Here is a 20,347-nt window from a genome sequence, read left to right as displayed (position 1 = left end):
GCATTTATCCATCTCTTGCTCCTCGCTTAGGGAAACCCCGGCAGCCCTGCCGTGCATTTCTCACCCACACCCGCCCTTTCTGTGCTGGTTGCGTACCTGAAATGCAGACAATGAAATTCGCTTGCAGAAGAAAAAGCACCTCCCAAACAATTTCCATCCTCTGATTCTCATGCCAAGTGCATCCCTCGGCGAAAAAAAATAACAAAGATCAATATCGCAGTTTGAACGATCCCAGCAATTTTCCTCCTGGACTTGCAGACTGTATTCCCCAGATGTGCTGACAACACATGTCCGAGCTCTCTCTGTGTACGGCTCAAGCAAGATCCCTTCCCTTCCTTCGCCCTCCAAAAAAGACCACGAAGCCAACCGCCAGGACGGGGCTCTTCCTCCACGAGCGAGAAAAAAATCCGCCGGATTTCCCAACAAGACATAGACCACAAACCCCAACCGATCCGGTCCGGAGCGTCTCTATTCCAGGGCGGCCAGGTGCGAGTTAACCCCAAACTCTGCACGTCTCAGCGGGGCAGTGCCAACATGCCTGGGGCAGGGAGGCGACGGAGGAAGGGGGTTTCCTCTCCTGCTGCTACAAAACGAGCGGAAAGAGATTAATACCCGCTGCAACGCCTGCGCCCCCCATCCCAGCGCTACCGCACCTCCGCGGCGCGGAGCTGAGCGCGACGCAGCCGGCTCTCCAGCCGAGCGTTCTGCAATCCCCGGAGCCCAGGCTGCTTTCCGCCCGGTGACTGCAGGGGTCGTTCTTGCCCCGCGCAAAGCGCTGCCCGGCCACGGCCGCGCTGCCCCCGCCGCTGCCGCTCCCCGGGGCCGCTCCGACCTCGGCCGCGCAGCTCGGCGGCCCCGGGAGGGGCTGCGGTCGGGGCCGGGGGGGCACCGGCACTCGTCCCCTCCCCCTCAAATCCAAATCCCAACCTGCAGAAGTGGAGGCTGCAGGGAGCCGGGGTTTGTGCGCATCGCTGGCCGGCTTCGCTAAGGATGCCGATATTTTAAAACTTATTTAAAGGAGGAAAAGAAAAAGAAACCCAAACTTCTCCCGGGTTTGGCGGTAGAAGGGCAACGTGAGCGCACGAGCAAGACTTAGGGAAGTACTTGTGCTGCAGTGCACAGCTAATTGCATTTCCCGATCCACAGTAGTTCTGCAGAGATACCTTCCCCCCTCCCCGTCCCCAAACAAGTACTGCCGATTTTGGGGCAATCTCTTACTTACCCCCAAATCCTCCCGCTTTTTACTGTGTTTCAGCTCATCAGATTTGTCACTCTCGCCTGCAGTCCCAAAAACAAACCGAGGTCAAGCTCCGAGCGCGCGCTGCAACCACCTACCACCACCTTTAGCTGCAAGGAGGTACCATCGCTCGTCGGCTTCCCCCCTCCTCCCCGAATCCCCGCTAGTTCGCCATTTCCCCGAGCAGCGCAGCGTGCTGCGGGATGCCGCGGGCCGGGCACGGCGGGGCTCGGCGCGGCGGCGCGCACGGGCGCGGGCTGAGCGCTCCGCTCCGCTCGGAGGCGGTGCCTGGGCGGGCGGCGGCGGGGCCGCATCGCACCGCGGCAGGGGGGTCTGCGGCGGGGAGCGGGCTGGGCCGAGCGGGGGAGGCGAGGAGGAGCGGCAGCCTTCCCTCTCTCGCGCGGCCGTCCGGCTTTTCGGGCACGGTCCAAAAACTGCCGCTCACTTTGTTTAAAACGGGCGTCCAAATTTTAATTATTTTCTTTTTTTCCCCATCCAAAAAGAGGTGCACCTGGAGAGGTTGGGCTTCCCGTTCCGCAGAAAGGGGAAACAGTGCAGAAAGGCAGCGACGAGGGGCTGGGAGCTGCGCAGCGCTGAGCGGGCAGTGCGTGGGGGGCTGCCCCGGGCCGCCCTGCCGCTATCGGGAGGGGGGAGGAGAAGCTTCGGGTCGCAAATAAAAATCCCGGTTGAGAAGGATGTGAAATGGTGATCCTGCAACCGCTCAGACCGCGGGTGCCTTCATTGATCACTGCACGGCAGAGGGAAAGGGGAGGGAGGGGGATGCTTCGGGTTTCAAAGAGATATCCCGGCTCGTGGCAGGTACGCGGAGGTCATATTATGAATACTCCAGCGGGAGTTGCATGCATAATAGATTGAATATAGGTTGGTTTATAAACAGCAAGCCCAGGGCTTCTTGGAAAACGCACCTTTGCCTGGATTCTAGTGAAATGGGAACGCCTCTGAGTGGGGAAGGAAGGAGGGGATCTATACAAGAATAACCACAGGCTTGGCTATTACTGTCATCAGCTCTGAGAAATATGTAGGAGTCGCAGGTTTCGAGTCATCCCGTCAGTATTTATTTGCAGTAGAAAAGATTTCTTGAGTGATTCAAAGACACTGAATGGGACAAAATCATCAGTGTTTGAAAGCACGAATCAGACTGTAGACACTTAGTAGTCAGTGTAATTCCTTCTATGGATTTTGGTAGTTTTATGGTAGCATCCTTGCACTGCAGCAGTGTCTGCTGATGCTTACTCTCTCTCCTCTGATGGGTTATAAAAGAGACTCAGGATTTTAAGGAGGTGTTTGCCATCTTCTGGCCAGTAAGATCAGCTAAGTGTAGCTGGGCAGGAGCCACTGTTATTCAAGTCTTTAAGGACACATAGCTTAACTTAAAGAATTTTCATAATTTTTGATGGATTTTCAGTAAACAATGAGATGGCATAGCAGGAGGGATTTCTTTTCTTTGTGGGATTTGGTTTGAATACTTGAATTTAAGGAATAGGAATTATCTATCTTTGGCAAAATGAAACGTATAGGAGTTAGGGAACGAAGGCACCCTGTGGGTGAGCAGGCTTTTATCAAGTATGTCACTGTATAGATATACCTGTGGGCTTTGAACAAGTTGTCCAGGAGAAACAGACTAGTGCAGATTTTGAAAGATGTTGAAATAAGATTTGCATCTTGTTCTTGAAAAGTTAATGAAATAGGAACTGCAGGGAGCTCTTCTTTAGGATCACATTAAATAAAGACAAGAAAGCAGAAGAAACGATTACTATTGGGCCCAAGATCTTGTTTGTTGAGTAGTCTGTGTTTTCAGACTCATGTAAAACAGCAGATGCAGAACTCTTCTTTATGCCCTTTTAAAAGCCAGGTTAATATCTCTTACTCTGGCATTATAAAAGAATATGCCATCCTCGTCTAGACGTATTTAAGCATGCCTTAGGAAATTCTCTTCTGCTGATGCTTTCTAAACTCCTTTACTCTAATCGATGAACATTTTCCATGGAGTTGGCTGTAAATTCTCTGTTGGACTTCCCAACTTATTTCTTAGAATAGAATCCCAATCCACAACACAGTAAAACCATAAGGAGACTGTTACCTTTTATGTTCATATTTACACAGTCACCCTTCCTCCTAAACCAGTGTCCTTGAAATTATGTCATCATATGTGGGGAAATAAATGTCTTGAGCAAGTAAGAAATACACAGCATCAAGCAGCGGATGTAAAAGGCTGTAGTTTTTCTTCAAGTGACCTGCTTTAAGAGAGCATGTCGTCCATTAAGCCATTGAGGAATCAGACTGGTGACAAGAGAGAATGCCAAATCCTATGCAGCAAGCTCATGCTTGATTCCTATTAATGATAGTAGAACTTTACTATGAATTTAATGACAGGAAAAGAGTTAGACAGTTGATGTTGGCCACTAGCAGATAGCCAAAAAAACTACATTAACTACATTAATTTTTGTGCATCTCTTAACTGCGGCATGTTAAACTTCCTTATGCAAGCCTTATGCTTACTTCAGTGGCCAGTGATAAACAAGTAATTTGTGACTCGGATTAGCAAACCTATGAGGAATCAAAGCTGAACGTTTCCTTCACCTGGAAAATACAGTAGTGAGCTCAGAAAACAGAACTGACTACATTTTTTTAAATGTAGATAAATAATAATGAATTTGTTCTGCTGTCATTTACTTGGTCTGATGTTATTTGATTGGCAGCGGCCTTGAAGCTTGGTTTTGAAATCATTACGGCCACATTGGCTGCTGCAGCTCCACAGGAAGGCTTGATTCAATAAAGTTGAATGGATGTCAATATGGGCCTCTTTCAAAGCCCACAGAAATCAATTGAAATATTTCTGCAGACTGGTGAGTTTTGGATCAGACTCTCACTACAGAATTTGGCAGTGTGTTTGATCCCAAGAGGGTCTATTATTAATCTAATACAGTGTATTTGGGACAGAAGGAAGAGGTGCTGTGGAGCAGAACATAACTCTCCTGTGCTCATTGGTGTGGTCCTAAGTTCAAACCAGACAAAAATGCAAGTTGTGGCATCAGTTCTTTATTGAATGAATTTCCATTCAAATCTCCTTCTGTAACTCACTAAAGTGAATAGATTTGATATTTGCTGCATTTATTTGATTTCCATTCATATTTGTACCATTGGCTAAACTTACTAAGATTAATCTTGTCAGCCTTTAAGCTGTGTTGAAGTCACTGGACATCTCATGCACTAGAGGTAAAGATGACTGTAAGGTGTCTGTAGACAAGTCTCTGAAGCATGTTCATATTTTGAGAATTTTACAATCCAGCAATTAGCAAATTAGCAATTTTACAATGCTAGGACTTTCTGTCAGTTTATGAGTGTCTCACATATTAATTACAAGCTGGATGTCTCGATTCTTTGGGCCAGATTTACAGGAAAGGATTATTTTTTTAGCTATGCTAACAGAGTTCAAAAAATACTTAAAATTCCACATGCTTGAATACTTTTATATCAACAGAGTACATTACATTTCAATAAGACAAAGCTATGGTTTGCACCTTCTCAAAGGAGCCAGCATTTTGACTCATTTGACACAAAATGAGCTTGGATGGGAAAAGATCAATTGTAGAAATTGTTTTGAACTGGGCAGCTTCTGAGCAAAATGTGTTGGACAGTGGCTCCCGCTGTGTTGATGGACGAGGTTGCAGCCATTCATCACTGCTGAGCTGCTGAAAGTTACCACTGATGTGGTGCAGCAACTTGCCTGTGCGCTCCCTGGCTCATTTCTGTCAAAGTCAGTCAGATCAGCAAAGACCTGCTATTGAAGTTGTCTGAAACTTTGGGCTCGTTTCTAGCTATTAAGCTGGCAGAGCTGGAACAACTCCTTCTCTTACCTGTCTCTTGCTGTCCCAGGGGTTGCTGGCCCCATGGCAGGGCTGATGGAAGAGCCTGTGAGTCAATTTACAAATTGCCACCGGGAACAGCCTAGGGTGAACTTGTTTGTAGAAAGAAGACAGAAAGGACTTTTATATCTAGGCTGTACATTTGAATGTCTTCCACTGTAGGTTCCAATAATCTTCAGATAAGGCAGTAAAATACAATAATAAATTCCAAATTCCTGCAAAATAAAGAAATAAATAAATCTATGCATTGTATGCAAAGATTGGAAGATACGATAAAGAGTGACGTACGCATTTCTTTTAATATAAGAATCAAAACTTGTCTTCTCATTCCTCTGGTCCTTATTTATTTCATCTATGAGGAACTCTAATGTTAGTGAATGAGAATGGAGTTAGGATAGAATTCACAGTCCTGATTGTACCAACATTGGCTATATGGCTTTGGACGAAGTGCCTGTATCTCATTTTTTAGGATTTATAAAATGAGTTGCAATTTAGCGAGGAATTCCATAAGAACAGGCTAATAATTTGCAGTAAGAAAGGCAGTATTGACTTTTGCCACTTCAGCAGTAAGAACACAAGTTCTCACAAGTGCCCTCCTCTGATAGCAGCACTAGGCAGCAAGTAGGGAGGCAATGCAGGACTCAGCCAGACACCAGTTCTCCTCTCTTCACCTCTTTCACTGTTTTTCCACACTGTTCATTCACTGATGCTCTCCGTGTTCCCCTCTCCCCACAGCAGCAATGCCATGGGATGTGCTGTGCTGGTGTCCCATGTGAAACCAAGAGGCTCTGCTTTAGCTCTGGGGTTTTACCATCAGCAGCAGCATGCTGCCTGGGACAATTCCCCACTTGCCTGTGTGTGAATGCAGTCCTCACACTCAGGTTTCATTATAAGCCTTGAGGTGGCTTTACAAAAATGCCCTTTTGCAAAGATATACTTCTTTGTTCAGGTGTTAAGCAGGTTAATACTAGAAAGCTGCTAGCAATAGGTGAATTGCTGAAACTATAAACACTTCTAGTTCTCATGTTCTATAAATTGTTACTGCCATTCTTTCTTGTATTTTACAATTTATTTGAACTTAAAAACATCCCCAAGAAATGAATAAGGAAAATGACTGGCAGTTAACTATTAATCAATGTGTTTTTCTTGTGACTCAATCTATTTGTTATCATAAAGACTTATTTTCAGTCCAAGTCTCCCTTCCTTTTTTTTTTTTTTTTCTTTTTTTCTTTTTAATATCTGAACTCCAAAACACAGTGTTAAGCCATCAAATATTTGTTTAACAGTATCCTATTTCAAAAGGACATATGTCAACTGTAGTGATTTTGTTTTTCTGGAAGTGAGAATTTAATCACAAAAGTGTTTAAAACCTCTTGCTATCTTGTGCTTCCTCAGTAAATCTCAGTATGTTCCTCAGTAGGCTTGGTAGCTGTGCACCCACAGAAGTAGGTTCTACTGAGTGGGCAAGTAGAGGGGAAACTGATTTTTGCTAGTATCAGTCACCAGACTTTGACTTCAGGGAGTACAATGATTATAGTCCTTGTAGTATTCTTAAGCTATATGACAAGAGTGGTGAATGATGAGATGGGAGATTCTTTTAATTTAGCATTTGTGTTTGACTAAGTTCAGAGGCTGTATGGGCTAATGCAAACTGTGCCAAACTCTTAATGTTCCAGCAAGGTCACTCTGGCAAACGGGTTGTTTGGCCTGCACAGGTGCCTCTCGTTTAGGGGACTCATTTAGTCTGCTCTCTGGACTCAACAACTGCAGGTGGGTGGGTTTAGGGTTGTATGGGAATTGCTGAGTTATGGCCTGACCCCATGATTGAGCACCTGGAGAAGGGACATAGGCAGCCTTGGGAACACAGCTGAAAGCAATTCACCTGTGTGACCAGAAGGTTCCACCCCTCTTTGAGCCTCATTTAAGCGGTGCCAGACACAAAGAAAGGTTCTCTATGTTGAACTCCTTTCTTTTGGAGATTTTTGGTCAGCCTTGAGACAGGTAAGCAAATTTTTCTTTCTTTAAGCAGATTGTAACCATTATTCTTTTTGGAGTATTTTTGAACTGGTTATCTGCTGATGCCTTTCCTTGCAAGTGTGCTGTACACTGATGGATCTTGCTCCTAAATCCATGTATTTTTGCTGTATTTGAGATGATTTTTTAATTATTTAAAAGATATGAAAAGTTGTCGTGCACCTGAGTGTGTCACCAAATGTTTCTGGCTGTTTCTAAAGCTCTGTGCAGCAGACACAAAGCAGGAAAAGAATGCTTCTTGCTTTCTGTTTTTCTGCCCCTATCCTTCCCTCTTGCAAATCTGAATTAATTAGAAGATCAAAAGCAATATACTTCTTTGATATTAAAGTTTGTCATCTCAATCCAAAAGAAAAGAACGTATCTTTAAAATGATTCTGATAAGGGTCTCACTAATTCCTTGTTACGTAGCTTGATAGTCAGTTGTTGCCTGGTGCCTCTTAATGTGATTTCTTATGCCACATGAAGTGGTTCTAATTACACTATCAGATTAATAATATATATGTGTGAGTCAATGTAGCTATAGTATAAATTTTCAAGCTATGATGTTCTTAGAGTGGACTGAGTTGGGAACTCATTTTTCTGCTAGGAAGTAATAAGTATCTCTCAGGGCATTTGGTTGGAAAGAGGTAAACCCTGAGTATGTGCTGTTTCCTGTAGGAAGTGGACCTCCTAAGAAGCTGAATCTGAGTGTCTACATCTACCAAAAAAAGTCCCATTCCCTGCTTCTTTGTGTGAGCATACTGTTTAGCTTTGTGTGCATGCAGGCAAAGAGATGTGGTCTGGTTAAAGTTTTCTATTTCTATTCACTATCCATTTGTATCTGTGCATGAGCCATTCTGCTTTCTGTGAGAAATACGTTAGTGACTTTATTTTTTTGATTATAAATAGCTGTTGAGAAGGAAGAGGAAGCATTGCTAGAATGTAGTGTTGCTTGTCTGTAGATTTGTTGTACTTTGTGATCAACGTTTTCTTAAACATATCTTTATGTAAGAAAACACCTTATTTTGTCAGTATTTTTTTAGCCAAAATCAGTTGCCACAAGTATTCAAAAGCAGGAATTAGTACACTTGTCTTAATGTTAGTTGTCATTCCCTGCTGCCTTTCACATGTTGTGAATGTCCATCAAGTGCCAATTATGGACCTGAGCTTGATCCCATTACAATGAATGGGAGCTCCAACCTCTGATTTTTACCACATTTTCTTTGAAATTAAGCTTCAATTCAGCCTTTTGCCAGCTGGATAGCTTTCCACACAAAAGTAATTCAGCAAATGGAATTATTCATGTGCTTAAAACGGGCCGTGTACTCAGTTTTTTTGTAAGAGGCATCCAAAGGCACAGTGTCTCCTACAGTACAACTACAGTGCAGGCAGCAGACTGCAATAGCTACGGTCTGAATGGCGCTTGCTCAGCTACAGCGTGCACCAAAATGTTGTGTTCACGTGTGGCAAAGCACTTCAGAAGAACCTAACCCTCCTGTAACTCCTCCCCCGGATCTGGAAAGAATTAATTGCACTAATGCTTGGTTTTAAATTGGTTTTGCCTCTCTTAGTTTTCATTTATAAAATGGGAGTAACTCTCATGGGAATGCAGGAAAGGTTAACAGTGCTTGCAGTAAACTCTGGTGAGAACCATGTAAGTCCTAAGAAAAGCTGTTAAACACTTACGTGCTGGCTGATCTGTGAGTGCTATCAGTAGTGGACCCGTGAAACTTTTGTATTCTATTTTTCTAGGAAGAATAGAGAAATTGGCACCTAACACAACTCAAAGAATGAGAACAAGCCCTCAAAAAGAACATAATGCTCTTCTGACTTTTAGAAATCTTTATATACGTCATTTAGTGTCATTTTCAAATACCTTGAAGGGATCATAAAACTTTGCTCATCTCTGATCATTGTAGCACTTAGAAGAGGAAAGGTATGAACAGCCATAACCCTGGCACATTTTTAACTATGCTCAGGACCAAAGGGGATTGTAAGATGGAAGCTTTGATAACAAAAACATAAAGATGTCATTGTCAACTATCTCAAAATATACATGCTTGTTGTAAATGTTACATAAGCCTACAGCTAGGGAATGGATCACCGTTTCCTACACAGTATTTCTGTTAATGAACACTTTAACTCCTTCATGAACAAATATTCTTTATCCCAGTTTGCTTTCATATTGTGCTTATTATCACTGAAACAAAAAGCCTTGCTGAATGAGTTGATTGTGAATACCTGTAGGCTGTCATCTCTGCTCTGTACAGAGAAAAGCAAATGCTTAGGAAGTAGCTGGGGGGGGGAAAGGGTGTCATTGAACACCTTGCTAGCAGTAGGATGAGATCTTTCCTCTTCATTGAAACAACAGAAGTAGCAGTAAGTGTCAAACTAAGCTGAGTACCAGAGAACTAAGGAGCAACTTGTGCCCCAGTGTAGGTCAGCATACGATGAGATGAAATGACTGTGAACATCTTGTTTCAGCTTGGCACACACTACAGCCCTTGCTGGATAAAAGGCATGTGATACTGTCAAGAACATTCACACAGGACAGATTTTAATCTGTTAGGCCCTGACTGGGTGACCACTCGAGTTTGTCACCAGACTGGGATTTGTTGCTGTTTGTGATAACAAGCAGGCCCTTCTGGTGAGCTGGAGGTCTCAGAGGTGTAAATGCATGGGGATTGCCATCTTCAAGTACAACCAATCCCTGCTACGTGCAGTCTCCCCCCATTTGACACTGAGGACATGCTGCTTGTTCCATGTAGGCCAGATGCACAACTCTTGGAAATAGAGATGAATTAATATTTTCTGTTACATATCCACGCGTTGCCAAAGTTTATTAAGTGCATTACATTTTCGGAATGAAACTTCATCACATATTAAAATCTGCAATCCCAGTAAATTAAAGATAATTTGCAAATTACAGGCTGGTAGGTAGCATAACTCAACAGTTAAAAGTCTGTTCTACAGATTGCAAGTCATTAATAATTAGTATTACAAAACCTATTACATCTTTGATTGGGGGGAAATGGACTGAGGCTAGTATTACATTATTCAATTAGATTAATTCCATTTAGTATGTGTTTTGCTTTATTTCAAGTGCAATCTGTAAAAGGATTGTGGTAGCAACCATCCAAAATGTCAATTAATTTGTGTATAGAGCAAATAGCACACATAATAATTTCATCATATATGCAGCTCTGTTGACTGACAGTGGAAGTGCTGGTAGGCTTACTATGGTTAATTAGATTTCTTTATGCATTGCACAGCAGCATTACAGGCATAATTTATAAATGAGTTTATTAAAATTTCTATATTCATACAGTGAAAGCACACTAAACTTTCTTGAATGTTTTTATTCTTACCTTTGTGTACTTTGCCTCACACTAAGAAAATGTATGCTGTCACTAGGAAAACATAAGGCAAAGCAACATCCTAAGATTACAGTCTGTGTAAACAGATCAAGTCAGAAAGATCACACAGACCTCATGGGTCAGAGTGGCCTGCTAGCTAGTAAAGAGATCACTAAAATCCTTGTCTGTTCTGGGATTTTATCTTCTGCTAGCAAGCTTGAATTTCATGTAATCCCAATTTTTATAGATATTAGTCATACCTATCTGAGCAGCCAAGTTTATTATTTCCTTTCTGTATTTTCTACATTTCAGTTTGATATCATTGCAATAATTCTATTGCTGCCCTTATTTCCCACTCTCTCATCTATTTCTATTTACTATGCTTCCATTAGGAATTCCTTGGCAGTGTCATCTTGCCATTGTGTGGATTTCTTTCCCTCTTCCTGAAGTAGTGCTTCCCACAATCTAGGCACTTCATGAAGCACAGGATTTACTAGCCTTGCAGGGGGTACTGCTTGAGTCTGTGTTTAATTTCAAGTATGTGTACATGTTCCATTGATTTCAGAGGAATTTGAGCATTATGGTTATGTAGTACTGTGAGCAGGGAAGGCTAAATTAAACCCCTTCTCTTTTCTGCATTTTCTGCAGAAAAGGTCTTCTGACCATTCAGATTTTAATTTTTTACTCCAAACTTTGTGCACTGCTCCCACACTCGCTTCAATCACCTTGAGGCAAATACAGCATCTTTTGTTCTGACACTGCGTCTCTGTTAGTCTAAAGACTTAAATGCCTCTCCATCTCTTTCTTTTATCTCTTTTCAACTATGAAGTTTTGTTTACTCTCATATTTGTAAGTAACCAATCCTACCTGAATAAATCCAATTTATTCCAGAAAAGAAGCTTAATGCACCATAAAACTAACAGAAATATTGTTCTCAAGGTGCTCAGTAATCTGACAGTGCATAGGCTTCATATGGCAGTACTGTTGTACAAAACATCACATACAACATTCTGTATTACTTGCATATGTATGGAAATCACCTATTTTAGAGCCTTGATCACTAGGCAAATCCTTTTATCAAAATATATGTCTGTGCAAAAGAAAACATCGAGGTGAAGAGGGATATCTTAAATTGTCTAGCAGAGATTTCTCTTTGAAAATTCTGCTTGCAAACTGCTGCCTTGTCTGAGTTGAACAATTCAGACATATGAAAGAAAAAGGATTTGACCAACACATTTAAGTTGCATCTATTTGTTTCAATCACTTTCCTGTGTGCAAAGTGTTGTTACGTAATCTTGCTGGTTAGTCTACCCCAGAGATCCAGGAGCAGGTGTAGCAGTTGGTAATTTAGGGATGCAGTCAAGCATTACTTTGAAATCAATGTATGAGGGGGAAAGGGCTTTAACAACTGAATGGTGCTTTAGTGACAAAAATTAATAAGGAAGAAGAGAAGTGGAAGATCAAGGCAAGGAGGTAACTCATTCTAGCTGCACGTGTTAGTAGTGCTACAGTTAATTGTTTCTATATTTTAGACTGTTCAAAGGAAGGAGGCAGTAGAGAACTTGGTAACCATAATCAAAACTTTCTTTTTTCAGTAAGATTCATGCATCCAAATCCTTTGCTTCACACTCAGGTTTTTATTTTAAACTGAAATGTTCATTATTATGTTGGAGGCTACTTTGAGAGAGACAAATATTGCACTGGAAGAACTGGAACAAGTGGTGTAAAGCTGCTCAGATACAGAAACTACAGATGAGCATGACTATAATATTTTCTGACATCATAATTAATTACCTGGTTCTTTAGTGGAATTGTCAGAGATCTCAGATGCTGTGAGGAGTAAAGCTTTCGTATGCATCACGAAAACGTTTCTATGAATATGCCTTGTAAAATTCGTACCCATCATTCTTGAATCTGAATCCTGTTGACTACAGATATTTAAATCACTGTTGCTACTAATAGGTTTCTAGCACAGGGTGTGATTCTTTTTTAAAAAGCAGTAGCAAATAGGAAGAACTCTCAATTTCAGCCTCACTTCTGCTACTGTGGCGTTTTTTGCTCTGCCTTTAATCCACTGTTGTTGAGTTTCTTTTTATCAGCACAGTTCTTGAAAAAAATTCTCTTTCCAGCCACAGCATTACCAAGATTGTTAGAATAAATCATGAACTTAAGTAGTTGCACAGGATTTACACTGTCAAGAATTAGGCATGACACAGACATGGTACAAATGAAAGAATTAACAGGGCACTTCTATGCCTCCTCCACACTCTGTCTGATTTAGGGACACATCTCTTCACAGTGGGTTTCTACCAAAGAGACCAGGGAGCACAGATCAGTAGGCAGAGCAGCACAGAAGAGATGACTCTGGTGAGGAAATGAGGATCCTAGAAAGACATCATGACAATGATTGCAACTAGAGGGTTTTCTTATGACAGCGAAAACGACTAATTGGGGTGACTACTGTCATTTCATTTACCTTTGTCCTCTATTATGCCAAGTTTCTCATTGCTACATGACTTCTCCTTTTGCCTTAAAGATGCGTAACTCAGATGTTGCTTTGAGTGGTGCACCAGAAGATACAGAAAAGATCAATTCACTGTTCCTTTTCTTGAATTAGCCACTATTTCTTTGTAATTCCTTGATGTAAAGCAATTCTGGGAATGCTTCATGCTTCACAGGCATTTCCCAGTCCAGAGCTTCCTCAGATGAGTCTGTTCTTGTATTTCACTGATGGAGGATCTTTCTAGGGAGTTTTGAAGAGCTTTTGGATGTTTCCCAATGGTTTTCCAAGAACTGCTGGATTGAGTATCCTGTCATAGAATCACTGCTATGATATTTTAAACCCCAAGAAGACTCTGGAACTATACTAAAATGGTGCTCTTGGTCCTTGGTATGCAGATTCCTTGGTATGATTACCTATAAGCTGTCCCATGTTATCTACGTTTCATCACACATTTTTATGGAACATGATGTAATGACCATGTTTTTTTTAAATGAGTCCTGTAAAGTACAAGGATGACTGTTTTACTGGTTTATGGGAGCCATTATTAAAAGAGAGAAATGAGCTTTTTTCTTTAGCTGACAAGTTACTAAAACAGGGAGAGCAAAAGCAGTGAATACAGCCAGAAAGGAGAATCAAAACAGTTCAAAACGAGAGATGTCACAGGAGTTGATTTAATAACTTCTCCACTCACCATACAGTGAGTGTGGAATAGCTGTTGATAAATCAAATACTGAGAACAGGCCTGTAGTCAGAGCAGAACCACAAACACATCTGAAAGGATGAAAACAGCAGAAGTTCAAAACACATAGGCCTTCATTCCCTTGTCACTTAGTATGTGACTTGAATTAAGCTCTTACTCTTCACCCCTAATGCTCTCATATTTTATTGAAGAGGCAATGCTCCACAAAGACTGAGTGTAGTATCAAGTAATAGAAATAACACACAAAAGCACAGGAGAGGACTGAGATATATAGACAGAATTGAAGATAAAACACAACCATACTGAAGTCACTGTATTAAAAAGTAAGTAGGCCTGATTTTCTTCTGCATCAGAGCTTCCTTATAGTACTTTGTTAGAGTAATGGGGCCATGAAGTGTATGTAACTGTAATTATTCCTCCAAAGTCCCTTAAGTAGACAGACTGGTATAAATGGAGCATTGTATAAATGAGAATTGAGTTCAGTGAGGAGTAGATTACATGTTGCTCTGAATTCCAAGTATATTCTAAAATTAAATAGAAAAATAGCAGGGATATCTCTCTATAGAAAATCTGTGTTTGTGTCAATGTTCTGTTTATAGGAGAATTTCATTGGGCTTCACTGTGCAACTTGTGTGATTGTATTTGTATGGTAAGCCATGCACAGGCAGCAAAAACTTTGCGAAGACATGCTATTAACATCTTAAATCAACTTCAGTTGTGACTGCAAAAAATACTATTAGCTATTACATGGGAGGAATGGCCTGGGTCTCTCTGGAGGTCTCTGAATTAAAAAAAAAAAAAAAGGGGGGGAGTGAAGCAGTCTTAAAAGTGTTAACCCTTCTTTTCTTGCAAAGGCTCTGTGGCTATGATTCCAGCTGATTCATCTGATGGTTGTACTGAGACCAAGGAGTGTCTTAATGGGGAATTCTCCCTTTCTACCATTCCTTTCTAGACTGAAAAATGGGCCATCAGTGGCAGTGCTTCTTAGATATCAGAAGTATCAGTGTGTAAAGTATGTTCTCTACTTACATAATAAATAGATGACCAGCCTATGAAGATGCTTTTAGAATCATAAGATTTATCTAGGGGTAGGACGAGGTCAGAGGAGCCAGGGATGTAATATAAGTTTCCAACAAGGAAATTGAAAAGCAAGTGAGAGAAACTGCCTTTCAGGATTCTTTTATTATTTCCTTTTCTCTGAAATTCATATCAGGACCAGACCTACACAGCACTTAAACAATCCTGTATGTCTGCTACAGTATAATACATGCTGCTCTGCTCAGGTGATTTGTACCTACTATGTCTGCATAAGTTAATGGAATCTAATCCTGCACTCTTGAAAAAATCCATTAAGTAGTGACCAGCTGCTCCAGGTGGAATCCTAGCACTGCTCTATCTTCTCTCCTTTCCCATCTGTCAGTCAACAATGCTTTTAGGAGAAGTTTTCCACTTATGAGGATCACTTCTGCAGCCTTGCTTCTTTGGAATCACTTTGAATAAAGAACTGTAAATCAGAAAAATGAGTTTTTCCTGGTACCTGATTCTTAATGATGGGTTGTTTTATTATGGGAGCAGTCCTATCTGATTATGTATGACAAAATTCCAATGGGGTTTTCCCAATTTCATGCAGGAATATTGAGAAACATTTCCTGGCTAGCAGAGATCTCCCAGCCTTACTGTCTTCTCAGCCTAAATATAAGCATGTCTGTCCTGGAGTTCTTAACTGTAAATATCACAAGGTAAATTAACAGATTAAAGTACATTTGAGCATCTAGGAGATCACCAGATTCCTGGCCAAATGCAACTTACACAGGAAGGCTTAACCAGCACTGAGTATTGCTTACAGGATTGTAGCTTATGAATTGAGTGCTGAGCCAAGGAGCACACACTGAACTGGGGTTCTGCAAAGCACTTGGTTGCAATCTAAAGTTCTATGCTGAACTGAGGCCTCGGGCTAAACAGGTTTTAAATGGGGACGTAACCTTAGCTGTTCAGTATGAACTGGTACGTTATGCAGAGAACTTGTTATATTTTCATTCAGAAAATCTGGTGGAATTATTCTAGGGGAATAAACCTGCCACCACTGACAGGTCTAGAGGATAATCCCTGATTAGCGTGTCCTCCAAGGCATATCTTTTGGTATTAGCCTAATTTTAATAAAGGAGGTTTTGCTGTGGAAGTGAAATTGAATAGTGTACTGCAAAGAAGTCTGAAATTTGTAAACTCTATTTCTGTAGTAGTCCTATCTAGTTAGAAATATATTATGCAATTGTGTTGTCCTGTAAGGCAGTGCTCATCTGCAAAACAGAGATGGTAGGAACATGAACAGATACTTGAGAGTACTTCAGAGAAGAAAAAAGTGATAAGGAAAATCCAGCCGCTGCTTTTCTTTCTGCTGGAGAAACAGGAGAAATAGTGATGCTATGATCTCTGACCTTTTATTAACAAACCACTCGCTTCCAGAGGACAGTGATTCATTGCAGGCCACCTTATCTGCATTTGAACACACTCACCCACCAGGCATCCCTTTGTCATGTACTGTAAGTAGAGATGGCAATAGATTCCCTGTGCTAACGGAAATAGATTTATAAAGTGTAAAGTGCTACTTTATCCTATCTGGAATATGAAAGAACCTTTAATAAGATTTAGAAAATTATGGATAAAACCTAGTTTAACTTTTGTAATAAAACATACATTGACATCTCCAACTAATGTGTATTGTTGCAGTGTAAGCCTGTAGAGAATAAAGGGTGTCCTATTTGAATTATAAGTTGATAAAAGGAATGTGATACTGTATTCGATGGTGGTCTGAAGGCTGAAATTTTCTGTGGGAGTAAGAAAGAATAAAATATCCTTCTTTCTCTTCCCAATTGTATTTCTGCAAATCAAATGGCTTAAAATCAAACATCGGGCTGTCAATGATAGGTATGAAAGTATTCTTTATACAGAGTAGGTAAAAGGTTCCATTCTGGCTGCCCTTTCAGACAAAGTCTGGTGTGCTTAATAACTGTGATCTTGGAATTAGCCACGAATACTTCACGTTAGGATGAAACACCATTTGTTTTTAAAAACAGAAGCAAAACAAATGATTGTGTCTGTGTGGTTACAGTTGGAAAGGGGGGCTTTTAACCTCCTTGCTTTATCTCTGTAGCAAAAAAATGCTTTCATTCCATTTGCACATCACACCCGCTGTCAGTGCAGTGCTGGTCGGATAACAGCGCAGCAACAGGAAATGCGACTGAAAGATCATAAGGAATCCATGTATCTTCCTTACTGCTGCTAGAAAAATACTGATTAAAACTGGTGGTCACGGTAGCGTTGATGTGAAGTGTATAGAAGATGGGATAGAAAATTACTGCAGTCCAGAATTCTGAATTTTGGAGGATTACTGGGTGGTGTGACTTATATCCTGCTTTATAACTCCTCCTTAGTTCTGCATTTCACCTGAGGGGAGCAGGGCACAGGGTCTTCTCTTCCCAGTGATATTAAAAACATTCACAAAGTGTATGTTAGTGCTTACAGGGTTCTACGAATTGGGAGGAGCAGCATTACTTCTGCAGTCTTTTAAAAAGTTTATGCATGGGTGTATTGCAAAGGAGAGCTGATTTCTTTCCTTGCTTTGGTACAGCTTTGCTGTGTGATCTTGGGCAAGCCACTTAACACCTGTGTTTCCCTATTCCCTGCTGTGTAAAATATTGCTGATGCTTATCTAGATTAAAAAAGAGCAGCGAGGCGATGTTCATTAATTATTGTTGGAGAGTGTTCTGAGATCCAATCCAATAGAAGCATAGGATACAATACTTTGCCCTTCTAGAATACATTCATTTGAGGAGGGTGAAGCATTATATCTTCTACTTCATGTGAAAAGAAAAACATTAAAACACTGCTTGGAAACTTTATTTTAATTTGCCTTGGGTTTGTTTTTTTTTTTTTTTTTTTTTTACTATACTAAAGATTAATTCACGGGTTTCTATAAAACGCAATGATGGAGACAGGCTCCTATAGCAATTTGTAGTCCAGAGATCAGCTCCCACTGGAGTCAGGCACACAGTGCTGGGGTGTCTCCCTCAGACCCAAAGAAGTGCCCATGTACATCCCTGGATGTCTCTTTTTCCCTGGCAGGCCAAGATGTAAATCCACCATCATTAAATGTTGCTTCATTTAATTTCTGAATTGCTTTGCTCTTAAAGAAGCACCCTATTGGGTTCCTCAGATGCAGATTCTTTCAGTACTCTGAAAACCGAGTGTTGGGGTGTTTCTAGAGAAGGTGTAAAAACCATTCCAAATATGAATCAGAATAGCCCAGTTCCTGTATTTTCAGAGAAGTACCTTCAGAAGAATGCATGTTAATGTATTCTCTATGACTTGGGTGCTAGAAGGATACTCAAATTCCTCTGACATCTCAAACTTCCAAGGCAATAATTTATCAATTGCTTTTATGTCTAGATGCTGCATTCTGGCAGCCAATGAGTATGCATTTTTTCCCTTTTTCCAACACGTGTTCACTTTTCCTTTGCAAAACATGTTGATTGTTATCAGCACCAAATTAAATGCTTTTTTTCTTGGTTATTCTGAGCAAGAGCTGTCTTGGTTGGATAATAGCTTACTTTGTTTGATAAAGTTGGCTGGAAATTCAACAAAATAGAAAAAATCAGTAATTCTCCCAGTAATGAAAGAAATGTGTATCTAGGATGGTTTCAATAGGTATACCTACTGAATCTATGTCCAAATATTGGGTAAATGCCTGCTCTTCTTTTTTTGAGGCATAGCTCCAGGTAGCCTGGAAGCAGATCTAAAGAACAGTTTAGCTTCCTTACTGGTCCATAGCTCACCCAATCTGGCACTGCCACTTCTTTTAAAGTATCTGAATGCTGAGACTAAAAGGGACCTGATTTCTATTTTTTCCTAAAGTAGTGGTCAGTAAGAGTGGTCTGTCACATACATTTTTTTTCCCAAGCCTTCTCTCTCTGGCTGTTTTTCAATTCTAAGAGTACGAATTGTAAGGACAACTGTGCAAAGTGAAGGTGCCTTCTTTTTCTTCTTTCCTGCTCTTTTCCTCTTAGAAATCTATTGCAGACTGTCACCTCGAAATCATGCTTAGAGGTTTCTGATTTCTGCAATATACACTACAGTGGCTTGTGCCACTACTCTCTATTATAACACAGCAAGTTATTTAACACATGATATCCCTTCAGCAAGCTGCTGGATGGCCTTCTTTCACTTATGGTGTTTGGGAACTCGAGGTCTTGACTCCAAATGCGGAGGTGATTCTACTATGCAGAAAGCAATTACCAGCCTGGGAACCTGTCCAGAACAGTGAGGTTAGCAGTGCTCCTCCTTTCAATATTACCTTGGTGATATTAATAACCAAAAGCTCTCTATTAATATTTTTGTGAGATGTGCATTCTAATAAGCAGTCGTGGTCACATAGTTTTCTCAGTTTTCATTTGAATACTTATGAATACACTGAACATCAGGCAGAACAGGTTGAACAGTGGACTTGCAAACACAGATTGCCTGCCTTGGTAGAATTGTAGCAGGTAAGTCAGAGGTGCTGCAGTGTATAACCTGAATGGTGGCTATCTGCATGATCTTTTGAATGGAGAAGAAAATACAGAAAATCATAGAAAATATAGAGGAAATTATAGAAAATTAACAAATACACTGGTATTTGTTAATATATTTAATACTTTGATCCCTTATAAGTTATGCTGTGAAGAATAACTCAAGTGGAATTCAGATCATTGATTGCTTATAAAGAATCTGAGATGAAGTGTCTGAAGTCTGAGCATGTCTGGGACTCCTAGAATACTCTGTAAATGCAAGACCTTGAAACTGAATGCAGGCTCATTTAAGAGCAATGCTCATGAAATAATAGGGTTGTTATTCTGTTCTACAGAATTGTTCCAGACTGACTCTGTTTTACAGCTCTGGTGTTTCCTGTGATTAAATGACTTATGGCCAATTAGTTATTAAGTCTGTGTGCCATCCAGCTATAAACCATTTCCTTGTTTGTGTACTGCAGTGGTTTTCAGCTCTATTGCATTTAGCAGCTGCCAATAACCAGAACCTGATGCATTTATCTGGCGAGGTATAGAAAATTTGCTGTAGCAGTGGTATTTTGTTTTTTCTAATACGTCACTCAAAAGTTAATGCCTTACAGTAAATGCTTGAAAACACCTAAGATTGTACCTAGGATTGTGCCTTTCTATGTGGACAGTCCTTGCCTCTTGTAGGGGAGCACTTTGTTTGGGTTTGTTAAGGTGTGCTGACAGCACAGGTGTTCTTTGTGGTTGTGAAGGCTGATGCATGATTAAAAAAAAAGGTAGCAAAAACTTCCATGTTCCTTCTTCAGCAGTAGCTGGGAATGTATTCTGCCTTCTGGCTTTGTTACAAAGGTTCTCGTGTTCATTTTGCATCAACTGTGAATGAAAGTGAAATGGAGAGGTTAAGCATTTAATCAGCCACAGCTGTCAGGAGAGGTTAGATCATGTTCTGTCCTGTGTGCTGCCTCTGACAATGTTGTAGCTGTGCATTTTACTCATGCGTTTGATGCTGTTCAGATGAATACATGTAACCATCCAATAAAGCTAAAAACAATTAAAATAAATTCATGGGAATGGATGGTTGAGTTGAGATGGTGTAGAAGAA

At 40.9% G+C, this 20,347-nt stretch overlaps 2 protein-coding genes across 2 annotated transcripts in view; one reads left to right on the top strand and one right to left on the bottom strand.

Moving 5' to 3' along the window:
* Positions 1-1,499, bottom strand: part of CA10 (carbonic anhydrase 10 (inactive)) — a 157,654-nt gene extending 156,155 nt beyond the window's left edge. The window contains exons 1-2 of the mRNA XM_031598711.2: positions 1,223-1,499; positions 97-583 (exon numbers count right to left, since the gene is read on the bottom strand). Coding sequence (XP_031454571.1) covers positions 97-157 — 61 coding nt within the window. The 5' untranslated portion in view covers positions 158-583; positions 1,223-1,499. The remainder of the gene's footprint in view (positions 1-96; positions 584-1,222) is intronic.
* Positions 1-20,347, top strand: part of TOM1L1 (target of myb1 like 1 membrane trafficking protein) — a 512,416-nt gene that overhangs the window by 7,247 nt on the left and 484,822 nt on the right. The window lies entirely within an intron of this gene.

This window comes from Phasianus colchicus, chromosome 20 (genome assembly GCF_987193195.1).
Source record: "Phasianus colchicus chromosome 20, bPhaCol1.hap1.1, whole genome shotgun sequence".
Lineage (NCBI taxonomy): Eukaryota > Metazoa > Chordata > Aves > Galliformes > Phasianidae > Phasianus > Phasianus colchicus.
This window is presented reverse-complemented; position numbering and strand designations above follow the sequence as displayed.